Source organism: Athene cunicularia, assembly GCF_003259725.1.
Source record: "Athene cunicularia isolate RWA chromosome 4 unlocalized genomic scaffold, athCun1 chr4_part1, whole genome shotgun sequence".
NCBI classification, from domain to species: domain Eukaryota; kingdom Metazoa; phylum Chordata; class Aves; order Strigiformes; family Strigidae; genus Athene; species Athene cunicularia.
The window spans coordinates 40925286-40950935 of NW_020799098.1; the positions used below are offsets into that span (position 1 = coordinate 40925286).

Consider the following 25650-nt stretch of genomic DNA (forward strand, 5'->3'; position numbering starts at 1 on the left):
ACTCTTGGAAATACTGGATATCTGTCGGGTATATCAAGATCACTGATGGCTGGATAAGAATCTTTGCATCTTTCTTCCTTGTTCAAAAATTATCTCAAATTTTTCAAAACACAGAAAACTTTTTTAGTAACTTTCTAAAGAGTTGTCAGCCAGAGAAATTGTGTAATTGGAAGAGGAGTTTCCCAGGTTTAATTCCATGAGCTAATGAGAAATAGTCTTCTGTATACCTTCATACAGTACTTTTGATCTTTCTTCCAGTCATCTTCTCTGTACTCCTTATTAGATAAAACTTTTTTTTTTTTTGTCCTCTCTCTTTTTATTCCTTTAATTACTGCGTGGCCAGGAGATGTTTACAATATAGCTAGTTTTAAGCTATATGCATGCACCAAACAACTAGCAACCAAGAAGCTTCCACTTCAGCAAGAGAACTAATACAAATGTTCTTCTGAATAAGTAGTATTTTTGTTGTGGTGGTGGTTTTTTTGTGAGTTTTGGGTTTTCTCCTCCCCATGGCACTTCGGGGAGCATAATACTGAGATCTTTATCCATCTGTCAAACTTGATAGGTGGATATAAAATTATCCTTGAGATATGAATTATCCTTGAGGTTTAAAAGTTATCAGAGGTTTAGGGAAAAGCTCATTAATTACAGAAGCCTTTTTGGCTTGTGATACACAGTTTGAAAGAGAGCAAGAAGGGAATGGCCAGATGACTTGTGTGTCCTTATGAGACCATGAGGTTTTTATGTTATGAGTCTTGGTTGTGCAGCCACCCACCAGTCTCTTGTTCTTTATAGTCAGTTTCACTAGCCAACACTGATCCAGCTTGCATAGAAACTCAAAGTGGCAGGGTAGCAACTGAAGAAGTATCCTCTTCCTGCATGTAAGGAGTCAGTACCGTTGCAATTTAAAGGCATATTCTTTGTGTGGATTGTAGCTCATGACAAGGGATAAAAAGTAGGATAGAAACAATAGCTCCAGTGTAACATAAATTTTCTTCCCTTTGCTGCTGTTCCAGGGTAGTTGAGCTTACAGCTCTCAACTGGCTTTTCAGAGGAGCATGTAACAATCATCTCCTTTGTTTAATGATATTATGTTAACTCAGTGTAGTTGAACTGCATTGACTTAAGTCTCTAAAGACTTCTATTTTCTGAAATACTTGATTCTTGAAGTACTTATTTGATAGGATTTTAGGTTGTCAAAATACTATGAAGCTCTTTGTGTTCTAGTATGTTCAGGGGAAAAAAAAACCTTTAAAAGTAGCCATCACTTTTTTGAGATTATAGTAAGCAGCATGGTTTGTTACATATAGCTGCTTCTTACCAGTTACTCAATAGTAGCTGTGTTCTCTTCCACTGGTAAGAAGAACCTTGCTTAGAGTTACCCAAGTGAAAGAGCCTAATGATAACCTAATAAATCTGTTCTTCAAATAAACGAGAGTCTTAATATCTAGGAACCCTCAAAGATTTGTAATAGAAAAAGTCTATAATGCTGAGAAGAAAAATTAAGACAGAACAGATTTAAAAATAACTGCCTTCACCTTTCAAGACAGCCTTTAGTAGAGGATGAACAAGTACAGTAGCATGTACCCCTAGATCCTAGCAGTGCTCTTTATTTAAAACTTGCTGAGTAGTTAATTATTTAACAGCCATTTTGCACATACTAATTTGTGAGTTTAAGATTTGTTTTTTCTCCAATTAGAAATTTTGTTCTCATTCTGGCATTGTGCTGTCTAATTGAAGGTTTCACCTTTTATCCAGGCCTTTCCAACTCCAATGAAGAAAACGAAACCAGGAGAAAGGAGGAAAATGTTTGAGGTATCATGAAATCATCTGTTAATTTTCAAACTAAGCAAAAGCTAAGTCCAGAGCAAGAATGACAAAATAAAGCCTTCAAACCTTTCCTCCTTATCTTTTTTCCGAACATTATGTAAGAGTGATTTCTTTAAAATTTATTTGTTTTTAATCTTTGTGGACATACACCAGCAATTGGAGCACTAACCTATCTTGACAGAGACTTGACAAAATAATAGCTCAGTAATAAATACCAAATTAAATGTTTACTTTTCAGGAACTTTCAAAAAAGAAAAGGTTGGAATTGCCTGAAAAAGATAAACGCCCGAGAGATCAGGTAGACGGTATTTTTGAGACTTTCTTTTTCCATCCGTAGTAATTTTAATGAAATACCTTGTGGTGTGTTATATGTTGCATAAGAATATGGAGTAGTTTGATTTCCCAGTTACTAAACATGTTTAATCCTTACGCATTGCAGATCAGTTTGCTGAAGGCAGATGAAATGAGAAGACTGGAAAAAGAACGGGTAAAATATGTTTAAAATGTGTCAATAGTGAAGTTCAATTTTCACTTAGTGATTCCTTGAATTACGTTTTCCTGTATTTTCTCCTTCAGATGGAACGAATAAACAGAGCCAGGGAACAAGGATGGAGGAATGTGCTTGGTTCAGGTGGAAGTGGTGATGTTAAGGTTGGCAGCAGATGCAGAAATGTGGTGTAGTCTGTTCCCCCCACCTTTGGTTATCTGGCATGGTCTTATCTTTTCAGAAAGATCTGTTCTTGGAGGTCAACTCTTGGGGCTGCCCATATTTAATCTATGGATAATTTAAGAGAAACTGTAAAAGACTGTATTCCCTGGCTTTTTGGAGGGCATGTGCAATTTTCATTTTTAATACTTACTAAATTTCAGAATCTCTACTCTTTCTGCCAGTAATGCTTTTCATGCACCACTTTCTTTTTTTCCACTCCTGCTTTTGCTACTTTTCCTGTGCTGAATCTATGCATGAACAGCTTCTTTCACATTCAAGTTTGTTGTTGAATTCTTTTGCTGAAATCTTTTTCCAGGCTCCCACGTTATGATAACGGCCCTCTTCCCCAGTATTAAACACCAGCTTCTGAGCATTCTTTGTTCTTTAGCAACATAAATGCTTATATATGCTGATAAATTGTTTAGGACAGAGGTAAAAAATCTTGAGTGAATCTAATTATTTTTTTCTGAAAGCAGTAAACTTTCTATATCCATTCACTTCTTGCAGAATTCAATTATATAATTTAATCTGATTCCTATAACTGTTTGCCTGTTTGTGTCATAGTTTCATGGAAACATAAATGTTCTGGGAGGTAGTCTTATGAAATTAGTTAAATATGAAGGTCTAGGTACTTTCATCAGACAGAGCCAGTGCAAGAGATTAAGTATTGCTGTGGTGTAAATCTATCTGACAATAGAAGATGGATTAAAACACAGCTATTTGTGGTGGTGGTAGTGAGTCTTACAAAAATACTTGGCCTAAACATGTTTAGCAGGATTTGTGTAAACAAGCTCTGACTGAGCAGTAAAGTCAAAATGAATAGAGGGTTTATTTTCTGTTCTTATACAAGTATGAGGATTACACAAGCACTTGACTGGGTTTCAATAGCTGCTTATTAAATATTCTGCTTCAAAATAGACATCATCTTTGGATGTGTGCCACACATCATGTCAGTAAAGCTTAAATATAAAAGCACACTTAAGGTGCTGATATCTTTAATGGAAAAACTACAAGGTGCTGATTTGATACAATGGAAAAATAAAAAAATATCATTTGGTTCCTACACAGTCTTTCTCAAGATGAAACTGGCAGGCACCAATACAAGCTTCCACACAACACAAGATATCAGCGTAGTCATGTTTGGATGAGAGCTACATACGTTCCTGATTAACTTTGAGAGTTTTATTGCAAGGTCCTTAGACAATGTCTATTGCAAATGTATGAAGTGTTATGTTGTAGCTACAGCTGCATCGTTGTCAGTGTTCTCAGTCATCTAGGGAAAGTGAGGGTCAGTGGCTGTATTTTCACTAAGTGTCACTGATGTAGAATGTCATGGCAGACGTGCTTTAAAATTCATTGAAATGTCTTCTCCAAATTGGATAGTTTAATACAAATCTTACTGCAGGCTTCTAGGTTGTTATCACTCCAGGTTTCCATGTACTGTTAATAATATTCTTGACTTAATTATCCTTTTCCTTTCTTCAACATGAAAACAGTGTATCCAGTGACTAGAATACCATTGTTCAAGCTTTCCAATAATGCAAGCCATATAGTCCCTTAAGAAGGCACAGCAGGGTCATACACTGCATGATTTTCTCTTTCTGTTGTCTTTTTGGGTTGGTTGCTGGCACCTATTTCTAAGGTGCAGCAAGGAAAGAGGTGGCAATGATTTCACTTCAGCTTTGTGGTTCTAGCAGGGACTGTAACTGTTCTGAAGATTGTTGATGAGCACCTGCCTCGTAGCATTTGCCTAGAGACTGATCATACTATTTCTTTAGATAACTCTCTTGAAAACTCTAATATGATATATGGAAACCTTGACTAGTGTCTAAAGTAAGACTTTTCCCTCTATTTGTAGAAGCTATAGTCTTGTATAGTAAATTATTTTTATACAGATGAACAGCATATGTGCATATTTATTTGAATGTCTCGATAAATCTTTCACTTAGTATTCTTTCATATGGATTATGGAAAACTACTGATGGATGTTGAGCAACTGAAACTCAGAATGTGAGCTAAGTTCCACTGTCAAATATAATCTGTTCAAGAATTTCTAGGTAGGCAATCTTAAACCTGTCACATCTGCACTCACCTATTTGAATGTATTTAAAATTTTGAAGACCACTCTGGAAGGAACACTGACACTGTTGTTAAAATCAGTTCCATAGATCCGCTACTATGGGCTATTTGATTGCTTCCCCCAGCTGTAAAGGGAACATTTTTATGCATGTGCTGACAACCTTAACCTTATTTTGCCAGTTTCACGTTTTCTGCATCCATCCTTGGCTACTACTGTACACAGCTGCTTGCAACATTTTTTTTTTTTATTTTCACATGAAGGTTCTGTAGGAATTCTAATTCTTTCAGAATGACAGAGGTAATTTGCACAAAGCAGTAACTATTAGTAGATGTTCCTGTGATCTGACCTTTAGTAGGGAAGCATCTCAGTTATGGTGATGAAACCAAATTACAGCTTGGTCACAATGGGAATTCTCAGATAAATCTGCATTAATGCCATTAAGCCACCTTAGAGGTGTGCTTAACTGTTTCCAGCTTCATGGAAGAATGTGTGTTTGGCTACAAGTCACTTATTACTACTTCAGTTAGTACTGTATTGCTTCTAGCTTGTGCTAAAAATTTGACTTTTGCCGTGTAGAATGTTTGTCTCCAATTATTCTTCAATGGATTTGTTACCAGTAACTTCCAAAATGTGTGACAGATGTCTCATGTATAGCTAGACTACTATTGGAGGGAGGTAAAGTGATGTATTACTCTGGAGTACTAACAGAAAAGAAAAGTTTTTAATTTATCTATCTTGTAGTTTGTTAAAATAGGGCCATGCCAGGAATAAAAATAGGACCAATTCAGAATTGTTGCAGGACATATTAATGCTTTTATTCTGCTGAAAAGGTGAAAATTGGAAGGGTTTGTTAAAACCAGTATTTGAAATTTCTACCCTACCCCTTCTGATTTCCAGGCACCATATTATTGCAGTGGAGGTGGTGTTGGTCCTTTTCCCGTATCTTCCAGAGGACAGTATGAACACTATCATGCTATTTTTGACCAGATGCAACAGCAAAAGGAAAATGTTAGAGTAACTGAAGAGAGAGAAGCCAAATTGAGGGCGAGAGTACAAGGCCGAGAAGTAGTTGAAAGGTATGGCTACCTTCTGTTAGAAGTTGCATGTGGTCTGCTTTAGATGAAAGTAATGAAAGTTACTGTACGTGTTTATCTACAGAGGAATTCCACCTGGAATACATCCAGGAATGCCTAAGGGGCCTGCAGGTCATCACCATTTACCTGATGCTGGTGCAGTTAGGAAAAAAATGAAAAGATTGAAGGAGGTGTCTAAACAAGCCAATGCAAACAGGTTGGACTACAATAATCCATAAATCCGTCCCTACATGTTAGATTCTTGTCCTGTGTCTTGTTTCATTTAGTAGTTGGACATGTCTTAAAATCACTTTTATCCATTGGTATTGTGCTGTCTGTTTGTCTGTTAGTCCCTTGCAGACCACAATTCTTTTAGAACCAATGGAAACCTTGGCTTCCCCAATAGTGGAAAAAATTGATTACTCACAACTGTAACTAAACTAGATTTCAGACCAAACTCTTGGCTTAATACAGTTGCAGATAACATTATAAGCCTCCTCCTTTGCTTTTTTCATGGTTCCACTTTGTGTTACCTGCCAAGATGCTTCCTTCTGTCATCTCATTCTGAGTGCCTTCTCTACAGCTAGTTGTTGGATGCCCTAGCATAGGAGTGTCTAGAATGCTCCTGGAATTGTTAGTTCTTGTTTACTGATCAGTGGAAAGCTTCTAGGCTCTTTCTTCAAGATGTGAATGTCAGGTGTATGGTGTGCAACTGCTAATTCAGTGATGCATATTCTTTTCAATTACCATAAACTGAGTATTTTATATATAAAAGGATTGTAAACAAGTCTTGATTTTTTTAATTATTTCACTCTTTCAAGCAGCTTCTTCGAAATTTCTTTGCTCTTCTTCAGATCTGTTAGTATTGCCCATAAAACTGTCCACACTGGTAAGGAGTAAATGGGAAAATACCTTCTTTCTAGAAGTTTAGTACATGAGAATTACTAACTTTTCTCATGTTATTTAAACGTCTGCAGATCCGATGATATAATGAAGAACTAAATGGAGTTAATATGAGGAAAAGTGGCCAAAGAAAACATTTGTTGTTCTAAATTAATTTCATTCATTTTTATCTTTTAATATAAAATTTTTGCCTTTGTAAATTTTTTCTATTTTAAGACTTTCAACAATAATATAACATGTTTAACACTGATGTTAGTTTTGCAAGCTACAAGGTGTATTTTATTTTCTTTATAGTAAAGTGGGCTGTTGTGAACTATTTAAAATTCCTTCTAGTACAACCCAGTACTGGAAGGTGTGTTTTCCCAGCATTTTCCCAGATGATGTAGGTGTGTATTTCCATCCTCTTTTATTCTCAATGCTTTGCACTAAGTGACACAATTCCCAAACCTTGCCTAGATCAGGAAACACTGCCTTGCACATTTGACAATATTAAATGATAGTTGGCTGCACCGAGGTAAACTTGAGAGGAACTATAGTAGACAGCTGCAAATTATGAATAATGTGGACATCATGAAGAGAAAATGATTCAGTGTTTTTCAAATACATGAACTTGGAACAACTCAGTGAAAATACTGTGCAGAAGTTTCAAAATAGATAGATGGTTGGTTTTTTATTTATAAACTGGATTAGCTTTAGTCTTAGGTTGAGGTGCCATTTCTTAGCATTTATAATGTGGTAAGTATTTGTACTTTATTATGTAGCAGCAATTTTACTATCATAGCTAGCATAGCATTATTTCTCTGGCACTTTATTCTTTCAGCTGGAGGTAAAATATAAAGGTAAGTGTTCAGGATGTTTAGCTCAAACTAAGAATTTTAAAAATTGCGATTTTCTTAAAGATAGGTAATTGAGAGTATGCATTAAAGAAGCTGAGAAATCCTTAAGTTGCAGTGTTACTGATTACTACAACTAATGTAAAGCTAATTATATTTAACATCAACAATCTTTAAAAATCATCTCTTGGACAGAAATGCAGCCCATAAGAAATCTAGTTGAAATGCTTTAGCAAAACGAGTCACTGCTTTAGAGTATGGAAAACCATTTTCATAAAATTTAGTTGAAATAAGTTTTTCCTGTGAATTTGGCTTCAGACAAATAGGTTGCTGATGTTTTATTCTTTTGTTTGGGAAGCACCTCTCCTTCAACACTGTAAGCTAAACTTTAGCTATATGACACAGGTTTGGACAGATTTCGTTATCTACTAATTGAATTCATATGTAATGAACAGTTACACTAAAAATCTTGCTGTGAGTCAAAAAATATGTATGTACAAAGATTATCGAGTGTTTGTGTTTACCAGTAACACCTACATGGATCCTCTTGCCTTTTCAGAACAGCTACAGTATTTGTTTCATTGTGTCAAAGTAGTTTTATCTCTGTCTTCCTTGTAATGAATTGTAGAATATGGAAATATTAATTTCCTTGTTGCTTGGGGTTGGGGTGGTGTGAGAGGAGAGACAAAACAAGATGCAAGGATGTTTAATTACCGTGCTAATTCACTCATGAATTACTAGCAATAGCTCCTGTATTGCAAAATGATTCTTTATTTAACTGTCTCAGCCTAATGGGTTATTGCGATCAGCTTCTTCCAATTTCTTCCTGCCTGTTGCTAGACCCCTAGTACTCCTCAGTCAAACAAGGCCAGGGGAACCTTGGAAAGGGGATTGCCTTATCATTCTACCATTTGTTAGAATTTATTTTTTTTTTTTTAATAGAAAGCTTCATCTGAGTCCACTTCTAACCAATTTGTCAGAAACTGGTTCCTCTACGAAATCATCATATGTATATGCTAGGAGACTTGCCAGATGCTCAGTTACAGTAACTTGAATGTAGCCATCTTGTGTACACAAACAGGTCCCTGACCTGGGGTGGAACATGTGAAAAACTCCCATCTTGTTGTGGCTAATTCTAAGGTAGGAAAGTTTGTTCACAGTCCCTTTAAAAACAAACATTCTCCCACATTCCCCAAAAGGAGTTGCCAGAACACTCTGAGAATACTAGTACTGTAGTAGAATCCCATACTCCAATCCTAGGTCAGTCCTGAAAGACTGCTGAAGTATTTACCTTACTGACTGGCACGTGTGATGAATTCTTGCTAATCTCTAAAGGGAAATCTTGAAGGCATTTTCTTTTTCACAAACAACTTTAATGAAAAAAGCTGAGACATTTTCAGAAATACTTGCACTAAGTTTGTGTTTTGACATTCATTTTTGTTTTGATGACCAGGATCTGGAAGGACAACATGGTGTTTTGTTTTTTCAATTGTTCTTTTCACTTAGTTGAGCTTATTTCCCTCCATTTTGTGGAAGTCTGACTTGTATTTCGACTGATGAAAGGCATTTTTTGCAGATGCCTTGCTCATAGAAAGTTACTTTTTTTGCATGTGTTCTAGTTAAATGGGGTGGGGGGTTTGAATGTCTTATTTCAGAGACTTTCATCTTGCTTTGTGTTGCAATTACTCAGGCAAAAAGGATGGATAGCTGCAGATAGAGCAAAGCAAGTTGAAGAATTCTGGCAACGAAAGAGAGAAGCCATGGAAAACAAAGCTCGAGCTGAGGGACATATGGTATGAAATCTGGTCTTTGTATATGTTACTGTTTCAGCATTCTTTATGAATCTTAGAAGTAGCATCACAACCATGAAATGCTAGCTAAATATTTTCCTTAAGGTTTTTGTTTGATTGTTTGTTTTAAAAGAGAGAATTGGAGGTAGGTTTTTTGCATTTTGTTATTGATTTTATTAAAATGTAACAAAATTATGAAATGCATTTCTCATAACTGTAAACGTATTAACAAAGGAAAAATCTTTTGCAGTGTCTAACTTGATATTGTGAATTTTAGAACTTTTTCTTTTCTGTTCATAGCTTTAAAATTTTGGTTAAAATTAAACTTTAGGTATTATTTAGTAGCTTGAACCTAAAATGAAGTTTGATTAAACTGATACTACTGTATCTGATCATTAGCTGTATGTTTTACAAAAACACATTCTGCATACAAAGAAGGTATTATAAAGACATCCACCTTTGTCAAGGCTGACCTTTTTGCTTTAGAGATTAACTAGTGAACAGAATGTTCTTTGTTCTTTATTTTTGCAGTTCTAAATTTAATATTCCTTTAGGAAGTTTATTTTGCACTAAAGATACCTTGGACTCATTTGCACTAGGACTTTGTATGATTGAACTGTGTTTTTATCATGTGGAGAGTTTTGCTCTTTGACTGCTTCTCCGCACTATTCACCCAAGTCACAATAGAACTATCAGCTGTTGAAATTAAACTGACTCTGCTGTCATTGCAGTGAGATGAGACCAACTGCAGATTTATAGAAGTATCTTGCATCTGAATATCAAATCATGATTTACAACTAGATCTTTGTTTCAGAGATTATTTCACTTAGAGTAAGCAATTCTTAGATGTTTTGATGGTGAAGTATCCTTAGATTAGTATATATGTTTTAAAGCATGAGTCTTCCACTTCAAAACTATGGTTCTGTTTTTTAAGACCAGTATATACTTCTGAAAAAATTAACAGCTATTTTTAAGACTGCCTCTTCTTAGACAAGTCCTTAGTAGCACATTCTTCAGTTTTGGTTTTGACTTTGTTGGCATTAATATAAAAGCATGAGATAAATTAATGGAAGACACCCAAGTAATTAGGGTAATGTTTCTCAGGTTTCTCTGATGTACTCAGCTGAGCTCAAATGTTTTATTCTTAACTGGCTGCTGTAATAAACCAGGGAGGTTACTGAACAGTTGTAAAAGTAACTTCCAGATGATTAAGACTTGTAACTCGAAGCCAGGGTTCCAAATTCATGTATTATTATTTGCTATTGATAGCAGAAGTTCTTAGAAGCTTTCTCATATTAGTGCAGGAAGGTAATTTGACTAGCTGGCAGTAGTTCTTATATAGGGATCAGACTATTGTGCAGACCATGATGATCTGAGAGGAGAAATCAATAGGAATCAACTAATATGCAGCTCTTTGTCATATAAAGAATTGTAGGTCAAATGACTTGTAGTAATTGACCCAGCTTCTGTTAATACAGTTGCTGTCAATTATAATTTTCAAGTGACTGACTAAAGTTTGATTTAGTAGTTGAATTGATGATACTTCAAGTCATTTCTTAAAACAGCTGCTGACCTAACTTGCTACTTCACTGTTGCTGGGTGTCATTGAAAAACATTGAGTCCTGGTCTTTGGAAATTTTAATGTAGGCAGACAAATAAAAGTTAACAATCTACAGAAAGAAGATCAGTTCTCAGAAATCTTTTTTCCAGTTTTTTTCTTGTGAAGAGCAGTGATATAAATCTCCATCAGTTTGCTGAAAATACCTAAACTAACTTGAATGCTATAATGAAGAACGGTGAGATGATTTGAATAGTGCCACTTGGTTTTTGTAAAGGTCAGGAACATGCATAAAAAAGTTAAAAATAAAATCAAATACTTTCTGAAAAGGTAAATATGGGAAATCATTCCTTTCTGTTTTGTATGACTTTGATGCTCAAGATGAAACCAGAATTCATGGAGTCCTTATGTATGTTACCTCTTATCCACAAGATGGTTCATTTAATACGTTCTCTGATTCCCCCAGTCACTCAGCCACAGAAGTGTGGAAATGTGCTGTTTACTTGACTTACTGATTTTTTGCTTAATCTGAGCGAGTATTTAGCCAGAATATTTGGATTCAGTCCTCCCTATTGAGACTTTAACTTGCTGATGGTTCTTTACATTCAAGCTTCAGAAAGCTAAAGCCCTGGTATTTTATAAGGCAGAAGGTCCATGTAACTATCACATGTATGCTTACCATATTTATTGTATATTGAGTTAACAAATCAAGATATTTTTAACCTTAGTAGAAGCTTATGGTATTTCATAAAGAAAGTCATTCAAATGTTTTATAATTAATCCAGGCAGGAAACTTGGAGTTAAATGATTCTTGTACTGTTTTGTACTGGACTTCCTTAAAGGTTGAATCCTTTTGGTGACACTTGAGGACACTTGAGTTCATCACACTAACCAAGATCATACACTCTGAATGCATGTGTATTAAGCATTTAACAGCTTGTTAGATGAACTGTGTATTCAAGTATTTTGTTAGGTTTTAAAGTTTGCTACTTGTATATTTTTTTTACAATTTATCATTGTGGAAAAAGCTTAATCTAGGAACTATAAAGATGCCACTTTTATTTTACGCTTGGCTCAACAATGGCAGAAGTGCCAGCTATTGTTGTTGCCACGATTTGTATATAATCCAGATATAGCAAAACTCGTTTGCATCAGAATTTAGGCTTTCTAACATAGGAAGACCTGAATTGCAGGGAATGTAGTCAACTATATTCTTAAAGTTCTAGTCTCTCTCTTTGGCTACTCAGGATTTTTGGTTACTACTGTCATATGTTTTGTGTAAGTGGAAAGGGGTTATCAGTTAACTTCAGAACGACTGCAGATCATTGATGGATTTGGTTTCTTGTAAGTGAACAGTTATTGGATAAAGCAGATCATTTTACTGCCACAGCCACCTTAAATTTGATACCATTAAATGGCAAACAGGGTACACTGCAAAACGTGGCAGATATCTATGGAGGCAGGCCCATTCCTGCAAGAGGAAGGAAATCCAGAAACAAGGAGGAAGAGGTATGCTTGCCGCATGTTTGCCACTTTGCTCATCACACAAATAGCACTGTTTTGACCTTGACTGTGCTTCATTTCCCTGCATGGATCATCTGTGTAACAAAAGGACTTTATAAATTCCTAGGAGATCATTAACTGTATGAAGTTTTATAGTTTGGGTTGTTTGCTGGGGTTTTTTGCCTTTTAAATAATCAAAGTAATAGTTGTCTGCATCAGTCTGTCTCAGAGAGGTTCTTGAACATGCAAACATATAGATATGTGTCTGTATATCTTAATCCTGTTGTCATAAATATAACTATTCCTAGACTTCGATGATGTAAAATGTAATGATAGCTTCATACTGGAAAATAATCGTTCCAGTTTTCTTTATTTTCATTAGATGAGAGTTCTTCTGGAGATTAGTAATACAATGATAATAATAGTGTAGGATTTTTCTTTTTTTTTTTTCACCCATGTTATGTTTTTGTGGAATCTTATGTATTTTAAGCTAACCATACTGGAGACAGTTTCAGTATAAGTGAAACTTATTTTCTTTCTTTGCGTTAGGAATATTTGGCAAGATTAAGACAGATTCGCCTACAAAACTTTAATGAACGTCAACAGATTAGAGCTAAACTTCGTGGAGAGAAGGTTGGTTTGAAAAATAATCTTAAATATTTATGGAAGTTGGCTGTGGGATATGTTATTTGTATCCCTGCAGGAAGACTTTACTTGTAGGCAGTTTATATATATATTTTTTACATTTAATTCTGTTCCACAGTTAAGTGTCCTTCTATCTCTTCCTCCGGAATATGCAAAATCTGTTTGTTATTTCTGTGTTGGGGGTGCAGCTTCAGTGCCTGTAAACTAACAATGTTTTAAAACCAAGTTGACACAAGGTTACATCTGAATTTGAGACACAAAATTCTCATCAAGCACTAGTATGTGTATAGTTATTTGCTTTTTGTTATAGGAACTTCTCCAGAATTCACTTTTTAATAATAGTTACACAGAATATGTATGAAGCCATTCTTTCCATACATTCTGGAGGTGCATATTAAAGTTAGAAATTCCTTGCATGAGCTTCATTTGTTCAATACACTTTTTTTCAAACATCACTTTTCCAAAATAGGTTCATAATACAACAAAACCAAAATAAATTCATGAAGTAGATTCAGAACAAACTCTTCTTAAAGTGTCAAATGAATAATCTAAGGCACCCTTGGAAATAATCCATTTACTTACTTTAAAAAAATTTAATTTGAGAGGTAATCTATGTACTAAATATAGTTTGAAGTTTGTTTCCATCTTTTCATTAGCGTACTGTGGGATCTTGTACTTCTGGTTGGTACTTATGTTTGTTCCTCCCCTTCCTCTTTATTTGTCTTAAGAGTGTTTGGATTTTCTGAAGTGATTATGCTTACATATTCACATTGTATTTTGTGATTTAAACTAGAGAAATGTTCCTGCCCCATCCTCCGTAAGCACCCATATTAAGTGCTTTCATGCATCTTATGTATAGTGGGTGGACATATATGCCCAGTTTCTTTGGACCGCTGTCCCAGCTACACAAGAGTTCTGCATTGCTGTAGGTTTGGGGTTTTTTTCATGCTAAAATTCTGGGTTTTTTTTTCCTGTATCAGTGACTTCTTTTGAATTCTTTATTTTCTTTAACCTTGATTGCATCTCACTGGTGAGATGCAAAAGAGGCAAATTCAGTTCCTTGATTAAAGTACAAAACTTACTTGGTGCAATGATGAGCCCCTTTGAATCTAAAATGAATGATCCAGTGCAGAAGTTATGTGTGTTTCTACCTGAGACTATACAAGCTTTATAACAGGTGCTAGTGGCTAAGTCTGGCATGTGACCAACATGGGCTATTCTCCTAAATGTGTCTTGAGGAGCGTGAGGAAAGTCAAAGTCTTGTGACTCTACAAAGTTACTGTTAGAGGCCGGTCAGTGAGGTTTATCACTAGTGCTGACTCACATAAAATACTAAGCTGATGCAGCGTAAGACCATGCTGTCTTAATTGCATTTGATGCTAGTTTCATTCATAACTCAGTCTCCTCTGCTGTTTTGGCCAAGATTCAAAACTGCTGCAGTGGGACTAGTCATGTCCATACACAGCCCTCCAAATCTTACTGTGTCTCTTGAGTGCCCCTGGAATACTGTGGACAGTGCTAATATGTTACCAGTATAGAGCCATTGCTGTACTGCACTGTTACTTTCATTTTTTTCACTGAGCAGCTGCCACACTTCCTCTAAATATTAGGAGCACCCACACTCTACCTGCAGTATGGTTAACTGCAGAAGTAAAGGTACTCTCCAGAAACCTTTTCTCTGGAGGCCAAGGCTGTGTATGTTAGTAAAATCAAGCAAAAATGCTGTTACTGTTTAATTCTCTGTATGGGTTATTAGGTATATTAGGAACTTAACTTCCTTTCCCAGTGTCTGTACCTTACCTGGGGTAGTGTTGTATGCCCCAGAAGGTATGCCACCTACAAAGGAATGGAGCATAGATTAATATCTTTCCACGAAGTAAACCTAAACCAATTTTCAGAATTCAGAGACTGAAGTTTAAGAGGTTTTTTCTTGATGGCCTGCAGATGCAAACTTTAGCATGGAGGTTCAGAAAGACCATCTCAGACCAAATCTTGTCACAGATGTGTTTATTTCCTTATGTTGATTAACAATTTTGTATCCACTTCTACTGCATAGTATCCTGTTTTATATACAATAGATTAATATATGCATTCTTTCCTTTGCCTGTGAAGAGTGCCAAATTTTTTTTCTGAAGTTTTTCTATCTCCAGTGTTCTTTCCAGTCATCTTCTTTTCCTGTTGGCTGACTGAAGCCAAGGTGGGCATGACCTTATTTTTTTGTTTTCACTTAAATTACCTAATATTCTTGTTTGTATTTTGCCAAATTATTTCTGATAACTCTTTTTCTTAAACTGCAAGAAAGCTACTAAATAGGCCTTCTAAATTGTTTCTTTTAAATAAAAGGTCTGCACAAGTTGGTCACGTACAATAAAAAGCTCCCGTCAACCTTTTTGCATATCTCTGTCAGTTTGTTTTGTAAATAGGAATGTGCAGAGGCCATGGAAAGAAGTAAGAGAGATTGAAAACAGGTATTTCAGAGGTAGACCTTATATGTTTTTACTTGTTACCATTTTCCCCCTCACCCATTCCACCTTCTTTGGAGCACATACAGTGAAAGAAAATAGAGTTCTAGAGCACCAAAGCTTTCTTGTATACCTTACCTGCAGAGCATGCAACAGTGATGAGAGGTGGCAGGTGAAAGCCCAGCATCATCAGGTCACTTCCTGTGCAACACTAGGCACATTACTTTCTTCCTGGCTTGTAAAAGGTTCATATCTTTTAAAGCCAAACACACACACATCCCCAAACCTAAACAAATAAACAAAACACCCCACAAATCTCAAAAATGATAGACGTTACATTTGAGTGAGGAGTTACCTAGTGAAATTATTACCTACGTTAGTCATACAGGTACTCTAAATAATCTGTGTAGTCACTTATCACTCAGCTTTTCAATACATGAATTAATGATAATTCTCTTAGGACTCTTCTTTTGCAGAACGAAGCTGCCAGTTCTGATGGACAAGAATCAAGTGAAGAAGCAGAACTGAAACGCAAAAAGATAGAAACGCAGAAGGTAATTACAGGGAGGGAGGAGATGGAACTTACTATATCAGATAGGTTTCGTATCTCACTAAGTTTCTTACGTTTCATTGTGCTGTGAATAGTTAATTCATACATCCACTACAAGATTTTTTTTTTAATTTTAACTGTATTGAGGTAACAACTCTGTTAACTGTTTTCTCTCTGTAACTTTAAAATATATTGTGACACAGCAAGTCAAGGATTTTTCCTACCCCTACCTTGGAGATTTTTTTTTTCTAGGTTAGCTTTAGTTCTAAAGGAAATTTGGGATAACTAAAATCGCATTTTGATATTTGAAAGGGAAAGGAAGATGTACCTTAAAAATAAAGGTGTTACTGGTTAAAAGAATAAAGGAGGGCAAAACTGCTGATATAGGCTACATGTGGATTGGAATTGAAAGGTGAGCTATATACCTCTGTGATAAAGTACATTTAAAGCAAATGTTTCACAAAAGTTCACTGTTTGATTGGAACTTTATTCCATGTGGTGTTCTGTATCAATAACTATCTCTACCATACAATACATAGCAAGTATTTATCTATTCTACAATTATTTTTTTCCCCATCATCTGCAAAGAACAATCTAAAAACAAGCTAACCATAAAACTAGAGGTGAAACAGCAACTGAAGCTTTCTGTGTTGAGTAAGTTTGTAAAGTTTAAACTGAGTATTTAATATTATCTGATTCATGCATTTGGCTTCAAAAATAATTTTAAGTAGATACTTTAATTTTACATTCCTCTCCTTAAGATTGCTATGTACACGAAAAATATAACCGTGCAAATCAAGAACTGTTACTAAGTTTTGAGTTGTTGCCATTATTTTCAACATAGAAGATCAGTTGTTATGCTTGTGTGGTGATTTTGATTCTCAGTGGAGTCCCTTCTCAGTCTATACAGTAATAGATGAAAGGAAGATGAAGTAGTCCAAGAATGTTTCTTTTTTAAATGTTCCATGGAATGGGGCACTAATGCTTTTTATGATTTTAAGTTAGTCTTTTTTTGCTTGTTTGTTTACTATAGGCCCAAGCAAGTGCTCGAGCTGCAGTTCTGAAAGAACAGTTAGAGCGAAAGAGAAAGGAAGCATATGAAAGAGAGAAAAGAGCCTGGGAAGAACATGTAAGAAAATAAATCTGTTACACGCAGTCAATGTAGTTCTGTATGCTTGTATAACTGAAATCCTATACTGTGATTTTTCAATCTTAGATAATTAGTTTGCCTTCTAAAACTGTGAAGAGCATCTGTCAGTCAGAATTCTCTCATTAGAAGCCTAATCTTAGGCATACTTGAATGAAGAATTTGATTCAAGAATTTAAGAACATCAAACCTAAGAATCATTAGGATCACCTTAAGTATTTTATTAATGATCTGTAACTTACCAAAATGTCCTTAATCTTTCTTTATTTCTGTGTGCTGTGGAGTGACAAGTCCAACTAATAAATATTGCTACAAAAAGCAGGATGTTGTGAAGCTGATAAGCTGGAAATAGTTCACATGTGCAGTTGGCAGTTGTTTTTTGTGTGGAAACATGCAGCATTATTGCCCTTTTCTAAGGTTTACATGAGCCTGTTTGATAATACTGTGTTTAATGTGCAAAGTCTTGAAGGTAATTCTCTGATTTAAATTTTTTTAATTGAATCTATACAGCTGATAGCGAAAGGGGTAAAGAATCCTAATGTGCCTTTTCATCTGGGAGCTTCAGAACACAGTCCTGTACATGGACTACAAGAGCTTGGAGCAGCTCTTCCTAAGCCACAGCTTCCAGTGAAGCCCAGTACACCAATCATCTCCATGACTTCTGCTTTGAAGGAAGTGGGTGTGGTAGGTACTTTTGCTAAGAGGGTAAAATTGATGAAAGAAAAGAAACCCAACGCAAAGACATAAAAAATCCCCACAAAAAACCCATCTGATTGGAACAAGAATTTTTAGAAGAATGTGTAGATTAGATAGGAAAGAAGTCATTAAGGATACTTGCTGCTTCTAATTAGGGAAAGAGGAAAAAAAATGTAAGAAGAAACCAAAACTTGGAAGCTGTTGAAATGCATCTGTACACTGAAACTCAAATTCAGTGAGATTCAAACAAAATGGCTTATGATGAACCCTTGCCTGCAATTTCAGTTTTGATCAAGGCAGCCATGATTAGTGGAAGAAGACATAACTAGCTAGCATTTTCATTAGCCTCTTAAAGAGGGGACATAAAAAGTCTGTATCCTGGTAGAAGTGAGAAAATACATTTTGAATGATAGGACTGTTTTGTATTAATTCTTGATTTCACTGAGTTTGAAAGTATGTGCTGAATGTAAAGGTTAAAAGACTTGAATCTAATAGTGTTGTTTCTTGTCAAAAAGAGTGTTAGAGACTTACTAATTTCTATTTGCTGTGATCTTGGGTCCTGATACTATAAATGCCTACATGTTTACCGTGACTACCACCATTTGATTTAAATAACAATTGTGAAACTGAGCATACGAGTGAATCATTGTACAATTTGAATTTTTAATTTGAATGCTAACATTTGTGTTTTTACCTAAGCTATTTATAGACTTCTGAAGGCTAGGACTGTGGGAATATAGTGAAACTTAATGCTAAAGAGTATAGAGAAAATGTGATACACTGGAATATGTCAGTTGATAGCTGGAAAAATAAAAAAATCATGTTTTGACAAATTCTTATATCATTAGCATGGTTTTTTGCACGTGGATAGTTTGTCTTACATCAATGCAAGATGGTGACTATAACTGACTAAAAATGAGCACACAGAGCAATTGGAATTGGAGAAGACAGGCCTTGTACACAAAGATTATAAGTTCTACATTTTTTCCTTCCAATTTTTAGTTTGGTTATTTTACATATCACTAAAGTTGTCTCTCCTGCTTTCCTTTACAGGCACTCTTTAACTGTCCACTTCTTTGTTTTCTTAGCTTTGGAATTTGGTGGCATTTTGCTGTAGAGGTCATATCTAGCTTTATATCTATATGCTCTGCACTTGTCTGCTTAAACTGAGTCTGATTTGCTCAACACTTTCAGATAGTGAACAGTTCAAAGATGGAAGCTGCCCTTGAAATTCTGTCTTTGGGAAGCCCCATAAAAACAAAAGTATAGTACATTCTGTTTCAGTCTATCTGCAGTTGTCAGTGAAAAGGTTTTAGAGGTTATTTTTCACCATTAAGTCTACTAATATTTCTCAAGATTATTTTTTTTCTGATGTGTTCTTCTACATTGTGTTTCATGTTTCTTGGACTTAAAAGGATGAAAATGTAACTGCTATCCATGAAGCTGAAGAGGAAATAAAAAAGCCAGATTTTGCAATGCAAGTATGTCAAATTATATTCAGTTTCATTTAGTTTTCTCTGCCTTTTAAGAAAGGTACTGGTTTAAGTGATACATGTTGGCCCTTATTTCAGAATAAACGAGAAATTCTGAGAAGATTAAATCAAAATCTTAAAGCTCAAGAAGATGAGAAAGGAAAAAAGGAGTGTAAAAATATCTCTGAATCAGCTGGGTCTGAAGATGGTAAGGAACAAGAAGGTGACCATCCACTTCTAGGAGATCGCAAAAAATGGGAATCTGGGGCATCTGAGTTGGTAGTTCCTCTAGCTCAGTTATCAATGGAAGATTCCCTCTGTGGAACAGACCGTAAGTACTTTTTTTTTTTTTCGTCACCATGATATTAGTAAATCAGTTTACTATGTGTCTGTTTTTATAAAGCAAGTACTCTTTATTATTATTGTCTTGTTGTGTGTTATCTGCTTCTGTGTATTCCCTTGGATAAGGTATAAGGCACAGGCTGAGTAATTAAACGACCTACAGGAGATTCAACAAATCATTTCCTGATTTTGACAAGTAGTTACCTAATTAAATGCATGATTACTTTCTTTGAGCTTTCTATAAGTGTCTTTTTAAAAGGCACTAATTTAATGGAAAGAATAAAAAGCATTTAAGATATGTGAAAGTTTCTTATTAACTTCAAAATCCTTTTATCAGTAGAACAATAAGAGGGTTTTCTCAATTTATATCTGTTACTTTTATTGCACCCTTCTTAGCTTTTTTTCTTCTTTTAAATCAAGCCTGTGTTTCTGTCTGCTTTCTCTGGTCTTGTGGGTGGAAGACCTTTTTCCTGGTTTCAGTGTGTCTTACTAAGGATCTGTTTCACATTGTAGAAATAAATAATCATTGAGAACATGACAGACTTACTTCATAACATAGTAGTTTTACTTGGCTAGAATGTTAAAAGATCAAGAAACTTCTTTTGCTCTATTACTCTTTGTTGCATTATATCCTCTGTTTTCACTGGAGGGAGAAATAGCAGAAAGAAATGTCAAAGGATATCAGGACAAGAGACTTTCTAGTTTCCCATTTCAGGTAAAGTTAAGACCATATCATGCCAGTTTTAAACATTTCTCATACTGTTTTCTTTTGGAGTGCCTGAATTGCTGAAAAGATCTCCTGCTGCTCTTAAGTTGCAGATGTTAACTGGCATTTAATAACTCCTATTATTAAACAGAATTGGCAAAAGAAAAACTCCAGACTTCTGAGCACAGTCTTTGGGTTGTCTGACTTGGTGTGAGGTAACATGAGTTCTGGCTTTGTAGCTTTTATTTTTGTGGAGGTTGTTTGTTTACTGTATAGAAAGTGAATAAAAGTTTCTGATTTCTAAAAGTTCCTTAACTTGTGTTTGTGTCCCAGCAGGTCAAACTCTGGGGGAAGTAATCAGGTTAGATGTTGGTGAACCCCACAGAAAAGTCTGGGGCAAAAGCCCTACTGATTCAGTCCTGAAGATCCTAGGAGAAGCAGAGTTACAGCTGCAGACTGACTTACTTGAGGAACTAGATGTAATAAATGGTAAGCACAGCAGGTAATTATCTGCACTGCAAGTGTAGGAAGTGCCAGATTGCCAATTGGTTTGCTGAGAACAACTTTGAAATCACAGAAGCATATTCTATCCTTGCTCTTGCTTTCCACTTCTGAGTGTTGCCTCAGTTCCAAATGTTCCTAGAAAATGTCAGCACAAGCTGATACTGAAAGACACCAAAATATTTCACACTTGGTGAAGTGGTAAGTAATTAAGAAGCATGTGCTGAAAGGGAAGGGTCTTCATTTTGTTGAGAAGTCTTGGACTTTGTTTGTTAATAGAAACAAGCTTTTTATAAAGGATGTTACCAACTGAATATGGTATTAGATAGGTCCTGTAACCTTCTGGTTAGCATGTGCCTTGCCATATCAGTGGATAGGTTTTTTTTTCTGGTGAGCTCCTTTTTGTCCTTTCCAAGAACAAAAGGACTTACGGTTTTTCCAAGTATAAACTTGTACTAATGATAATGTAGCAAGTAAAATTCAAATTTTAGTATTTCTGGCTTTCTTCTAAAGCATGCAAATTTTTCTATTCTGTTTTCCTTTAAAGAAATAAAAATTTTCAACTTGCCTTGTAGCCACATTGCAGTTTATTATCAAACTGTGCCAAAACACTGTTTAAATAATAGAATAATTTTGTGTTAGGTACTGCAGAACTTCTTGAAGGAGGCCATCAGTCCTCAACAGAGGAGAAGGAAGAGAAAGCTTTTCCTGCTGTTGGAGCTCAGTCTTCAGTACCAGTTGGTGTTACAGAGTCTGACATGACTGTACCAGAAGAATCTCAGAGAGCTGGACCTACCCAGGTGCAGAGCCAACCTATTATGCTGGATGGTAAGTTGTTTCATTAGTAGTTCTAATTACAATCTGTTTTCCAATTCAGTGAGGGAAGTAATGATCCTGTATAATTTTATATCTTCTCATAAGTAATGTGTTTTGAGTTTTTTTTATTAACACCTCTTCACAGAATCACATAATCATCTTGGTTGGAAAGGACCTTGAAAATCATCCAGTCGAACCACTAACCTAGCACTGACAGTTCCCAACTACACCATATCCCTAAGCACTGTGTCAGCCCGACTCTTAAACACCTCCAGGGATGGGGACTCCACCACTGACCTGGGCAGCCCATTCCAACGCCTAACAACCCCTTCTGTAAAGAAATGCTTCCTAATATCTAGTCTAAACCTTCCCGGGTGCAACTTGAGGCCATTCCCTATTGTCCTGTCGCTTGTTACTTGGTTCAAGAGACTCATCCCCAGCTCTCTGCAACCTCCTTTCAGGGAGCTGTAGAGGGCGATGAGGTCTCCCCTCAGCCTCCTCTTCTCCAGACTAAACACCCCCAGTTCCCTCAGCTGCTCCCCGTACGACCTGTGCTCCAGACCCTGCACCAGCTCCGTTGCCCTTCTCTGGACACGCTCGAGTCATTCAATGTCCTTTTTGTAGTGAGGGGCCCAAAACTGAACACAGGAATCGAGGGGCGGCCTCACCAGTGCCGAGTACAGGGGTTAGATCCCTTCCCTGTCCCTGCTGGCCACGCTATTGCTGACACAAGCCAGGATGCCATTGGCCTTCTTGGCCACCTGGGCACACTGCTGGCTCCTGTTCAGCCGGCTGTCAATCAGCCCCTCCAGGTCCCTCTCTGACTGGCAGCTCTCCAGCCACTCCTCCCCAAGCCTGTAGGGCTGCTGGGGGTTGTTGTGGCCCAAGTGCAGCCCCCGGCATTTGGCCTGATTGAAATTCATGCAGTTGTAGGACCAAGTGCTTGCTATGCCTGTGTTGTAATTTGATTCACTGATGTCTTTTGTAAATTTCCAGAAACGTTTTTATGTGCTTATAGAAAACTCTCTAGAATACAAATGGAATTCTAAAGTGCTTCCAAGATTTTGTTGTTGTTGGGCTTTTTCGTTTGTTTCTCCCCATCAGTTGTGCTGGAATCTTTTCCCCTAGTCTAGCAGGTATAGCAGCACCCTGCTGACATCTGGGAGAATGTTACTGAAGTTTTTAGAAAGCATAGTTCATTGGAGCTGTAAGATACTTTCTTTGTATCAAAAACAAGCTTTTACCTTTGGGGTTAGAAAACTTTAGTTGTTTCTGCAAAATGCAGAAAATTATTAAAGCCGAAGGATTTAATTATAATCTTAAAATGTATAGTCTCTCCTGTCTTTTTGTTTGGCTGGGATTCATTTTCAATGATGTATATGACTTTATTAATTTTAGAGCCTGATGATTTGGAAGCAGAGATGTTGGAAGAAACAGAAGATAAAAAGGACCAGAGTAAGGAGAGTAAGGAATTTCCCATCACTGTTCATGAAGTGTGGGTAAAAGAGGAAGAGGACAAGTAAGTACTCTCTTCTGATCCCTCTCTCTCCAGTTCAAACAACTAGCTTTATCTGAGAAGGATTTAGATACATCAGTTAAAATGTTTAAGCTTAGGTAAAGCTTCATGGCTTGTCTGACATGTTACTTTTACTGTACTTGGTAACTTTTTCAGTAGACTAATAACTTTTTACATGGTGTTTACCCTGGATTGGTATTTTATAATAGGATACAATGTGACAGAAAAAATGAGGCATCTTCTGAGAAATTAGTGCTTGACAAGATGCAACCACAAAAGGAAGCTCCAGAAGGTCAGTCGAAGTCTCCTGTTTTGTTTATTGTAGCTGGCAGTGTGGAGTACTTGAGCCATCCCTTCTCACTTCTTCATTATCCCCAAAAGAGCAGGTTTTCTGTTTTCATTTTCTCCTTAAGTTCATAGTTCTAAAAAGAAAATTTCTGATGGATTAAGAAGAGAAATTGTGGATGTTAATTTTGCCACTTTGGAAGAAAACATGTATAGATGAACAGGACAGTGGCCCACACTGACACTTAGAAGTGAATGTTGAATTTCTGAATGTTACAACCTTTTAAAATTACTATTTAAAATGTTATGAAATATGATTACATAAAAGTGTAAATAAAAAGTGTTGCTTTGTTTATAGACATCTCAAATTAATATTGAGCTGCAGCTTTTATAAAAACATGCTTTAAGAAGCTGCTAATGATAATTTTTTTATCTTTACTGTGTAGAAGTATTGCTTGCTCTTGGAGGCCTTTGAAGTAACTTCAGAAAGTCTGCATATTTTACAATAGAATAGAAAATATATTGTCAATACTGTCAAGTACCATTGGTGATGATATTGCATCGGTTTATGGGTGGCTTAAGCAAACTGGGTTTTTTTCCAGTGTTTGGGTAAATTACGTTGAGGTGACTTCAAAGAAATCTAGTATAAGGGAGGAAGCAACAGATAAAAATGGATGACACCATAATTTCAGGCATGGACTAGATAAAAAGAAGCTAGAAGGCATGAGAACAGAACAGGCTGTAGCTGAGGGCTGTATATTCTCAATAAGTTAAAATAGGAGAATTTCACATTATATATTTTATTATTTTCCCCGTTAATTGTACAACAGAAATCAGTTCGTTATATTCATTTTAGTTACCTTTTGCTTAAGAGCTTGGGGTTTTTAATCTATTTTGATTCGTAATGGACTTTCTTTTACCACATCAGAAACTTGTTCCAGTGACTTTCTGCAACCTGAACCCTTATTCCAGAGGGTAATGCAACCCACAGCTGTACCAACAGCCTCACCAGTCCTGTCAGCTCAGTCTTCACAGGAAGAGCCTTTTATACCTCGTTCACGTTCGGTATCACCAGCAAAAAAAAAAGGCAAAAGTTCATTGTTGATTGGACTTTCTACAGGGCTTTTTGATGCAAACGACCCCAAGGCAAGTTTAAAAAACTAAAATGCAGTACTTTTTTTTCCCTATAGTAATACTATTCTTATTTTCTTACTGAGGCTGAATGAATCCAGAACAGATGGCGTAACTGTTTAAGCAGGTGTTGGTATTTGTCTAGCCGTTTCTGCCCTGCAGTATGATGTACTGCCTTCATTGTATCAGCAGGACTCACACAACAGTGAGAGTCTCTGGTTTCACCCTTGGCACTCTATGTCCAGGCGTTTGCAGAGGAATGCCACCACTTCTCTGGGACGTAACTGAGGGACTCCATGAGGACATTCTTTCCTTATCTACTTTCTCCCTTTTATGCAGTTTTTCAGACTTAGCACTACCTTGCCATCGTGAACATAAGCACTGAACAGATCAGCAAAGGTATCTTGTCATTTCTGGCAGCCAAGTGATTGCGTGTTTTCCTGTAGGATTTAGCCACCTAGCACAGGTTCTGGCTGTGAAGCCAGAAGACTGGAGAGCAAATGGAACCAACTGCTTTCTTGAGGGCATTTCCTGTGTAGCTACATAGGGTTGAGTGGCAGCTCATAGTCTGTGAAATGCGAATAGGGTGATGGAACCTGGTTTTGATATGGATTTAAAATATTTTAAGAATAGTTATGGAACTAGTAGATGAAACAGACTTCTTAAATCACGTGCAGTACTTGCCTGGGTTCTAAAGTGGAAAGTGAGCAAAAGGGCAGCTGCTTTTTTGAGAAAGGGTTCTCAGGAAACCTGCACACCTGTGTTGCATGCAGTCAGTATGTAGTAAAGGATTTTCTAGGTGGTGAAATGCCAGGTAAGGAAGAATGTTTTTTGTCTCCCAGCCTTTTTTTTTTGAGTGCATGACAGAAGTTGCATTATTGATGATAAATTGAATATTGAATAATATCTATTTGTTGATGCATTGCTAGGAAACATAATATCAGGGATAGTGCTGTTTGCATTTGGGAAGATAAGGCTTCTTGAAAATCTTGCATCTGTTTTCACAATCTGTATATTCACATCAGTGGATTTATGACTTTTGATTTCCCAAGAGTTAGGCTATCATTAACTCTCCTAGTTTATGAAGCTGTTTGGCAGTTAG

General features: G+C 36.3%; 1 protein-coding gene across 4 annotated transcripts in view; it reads left to right on the forward strand.

Moving 5' to 3' along the window:
- Positions 1-25650, forward strand: part of NEK1 (NIMA related kinase 1) — a 44094-nt gene that overhangs the window by 11862 nt on the left and 6582 nt on the right. Inside the window, exons 12-30 of one of the 4 annotated variants that reach the window (XM_026846849.1) lie at positions 1759-1815; positions 2069-2128; positions 2270-2317; positions 2407-2481; positions 5517-5695; positions 5778-5909; positions 9119-9221; positions 12202-12285; positions 12829-12912; positions 15863-15940; positions 16970-17065; positions 17594-17767; positions 19195-19260; positions 19351-19582; positions 20636-20788; positions 21443-21628; positions 23015-23135; positions 23342-23424; positions 24346-24563. In XM_026846849.1, coding sequence (XP_026702650.1) covers positions 1759-1815; positions 2069-2128; positions 2270-2317; positions 2407-2481; positions 5517-5695; positions 5778-5909; positions 9119-9221; positions 12202-12285; positions 12829-12912; positions 15863-15940; positions 16970-17065; positions 17594-17767; positions 19195-19260; positions 19351-19582; positions 20636-20788; positions 21443-21628; positions 23015-23135; positions 23342-23424; positions 24346-24563 — 2229 coding nt within the window. Of the gene's footprint in view, positions 1-1758; positions 1816-2068; positions 2129-2269; positions 2318-2406; positions 2482-5516; positions 5696-5777; positions 5910-9118; positions 9222-12201; positions 12286-12828; positions 12913-15862; positions 15941-16969; positions 17066-17593; positions 17768-19194; positions 19261-19350; positions 19583-20632; positions 20789-21442; positions 21629-23014; positions 23136-23341; positions 23425-24345; positions 24564-25650 lie in introns of all 4 variants that reach the window. The other 3 variants (XM_026846852.1, XM_026846850.1, XM_026846851.1) reach the window with 3 other exon arrangements.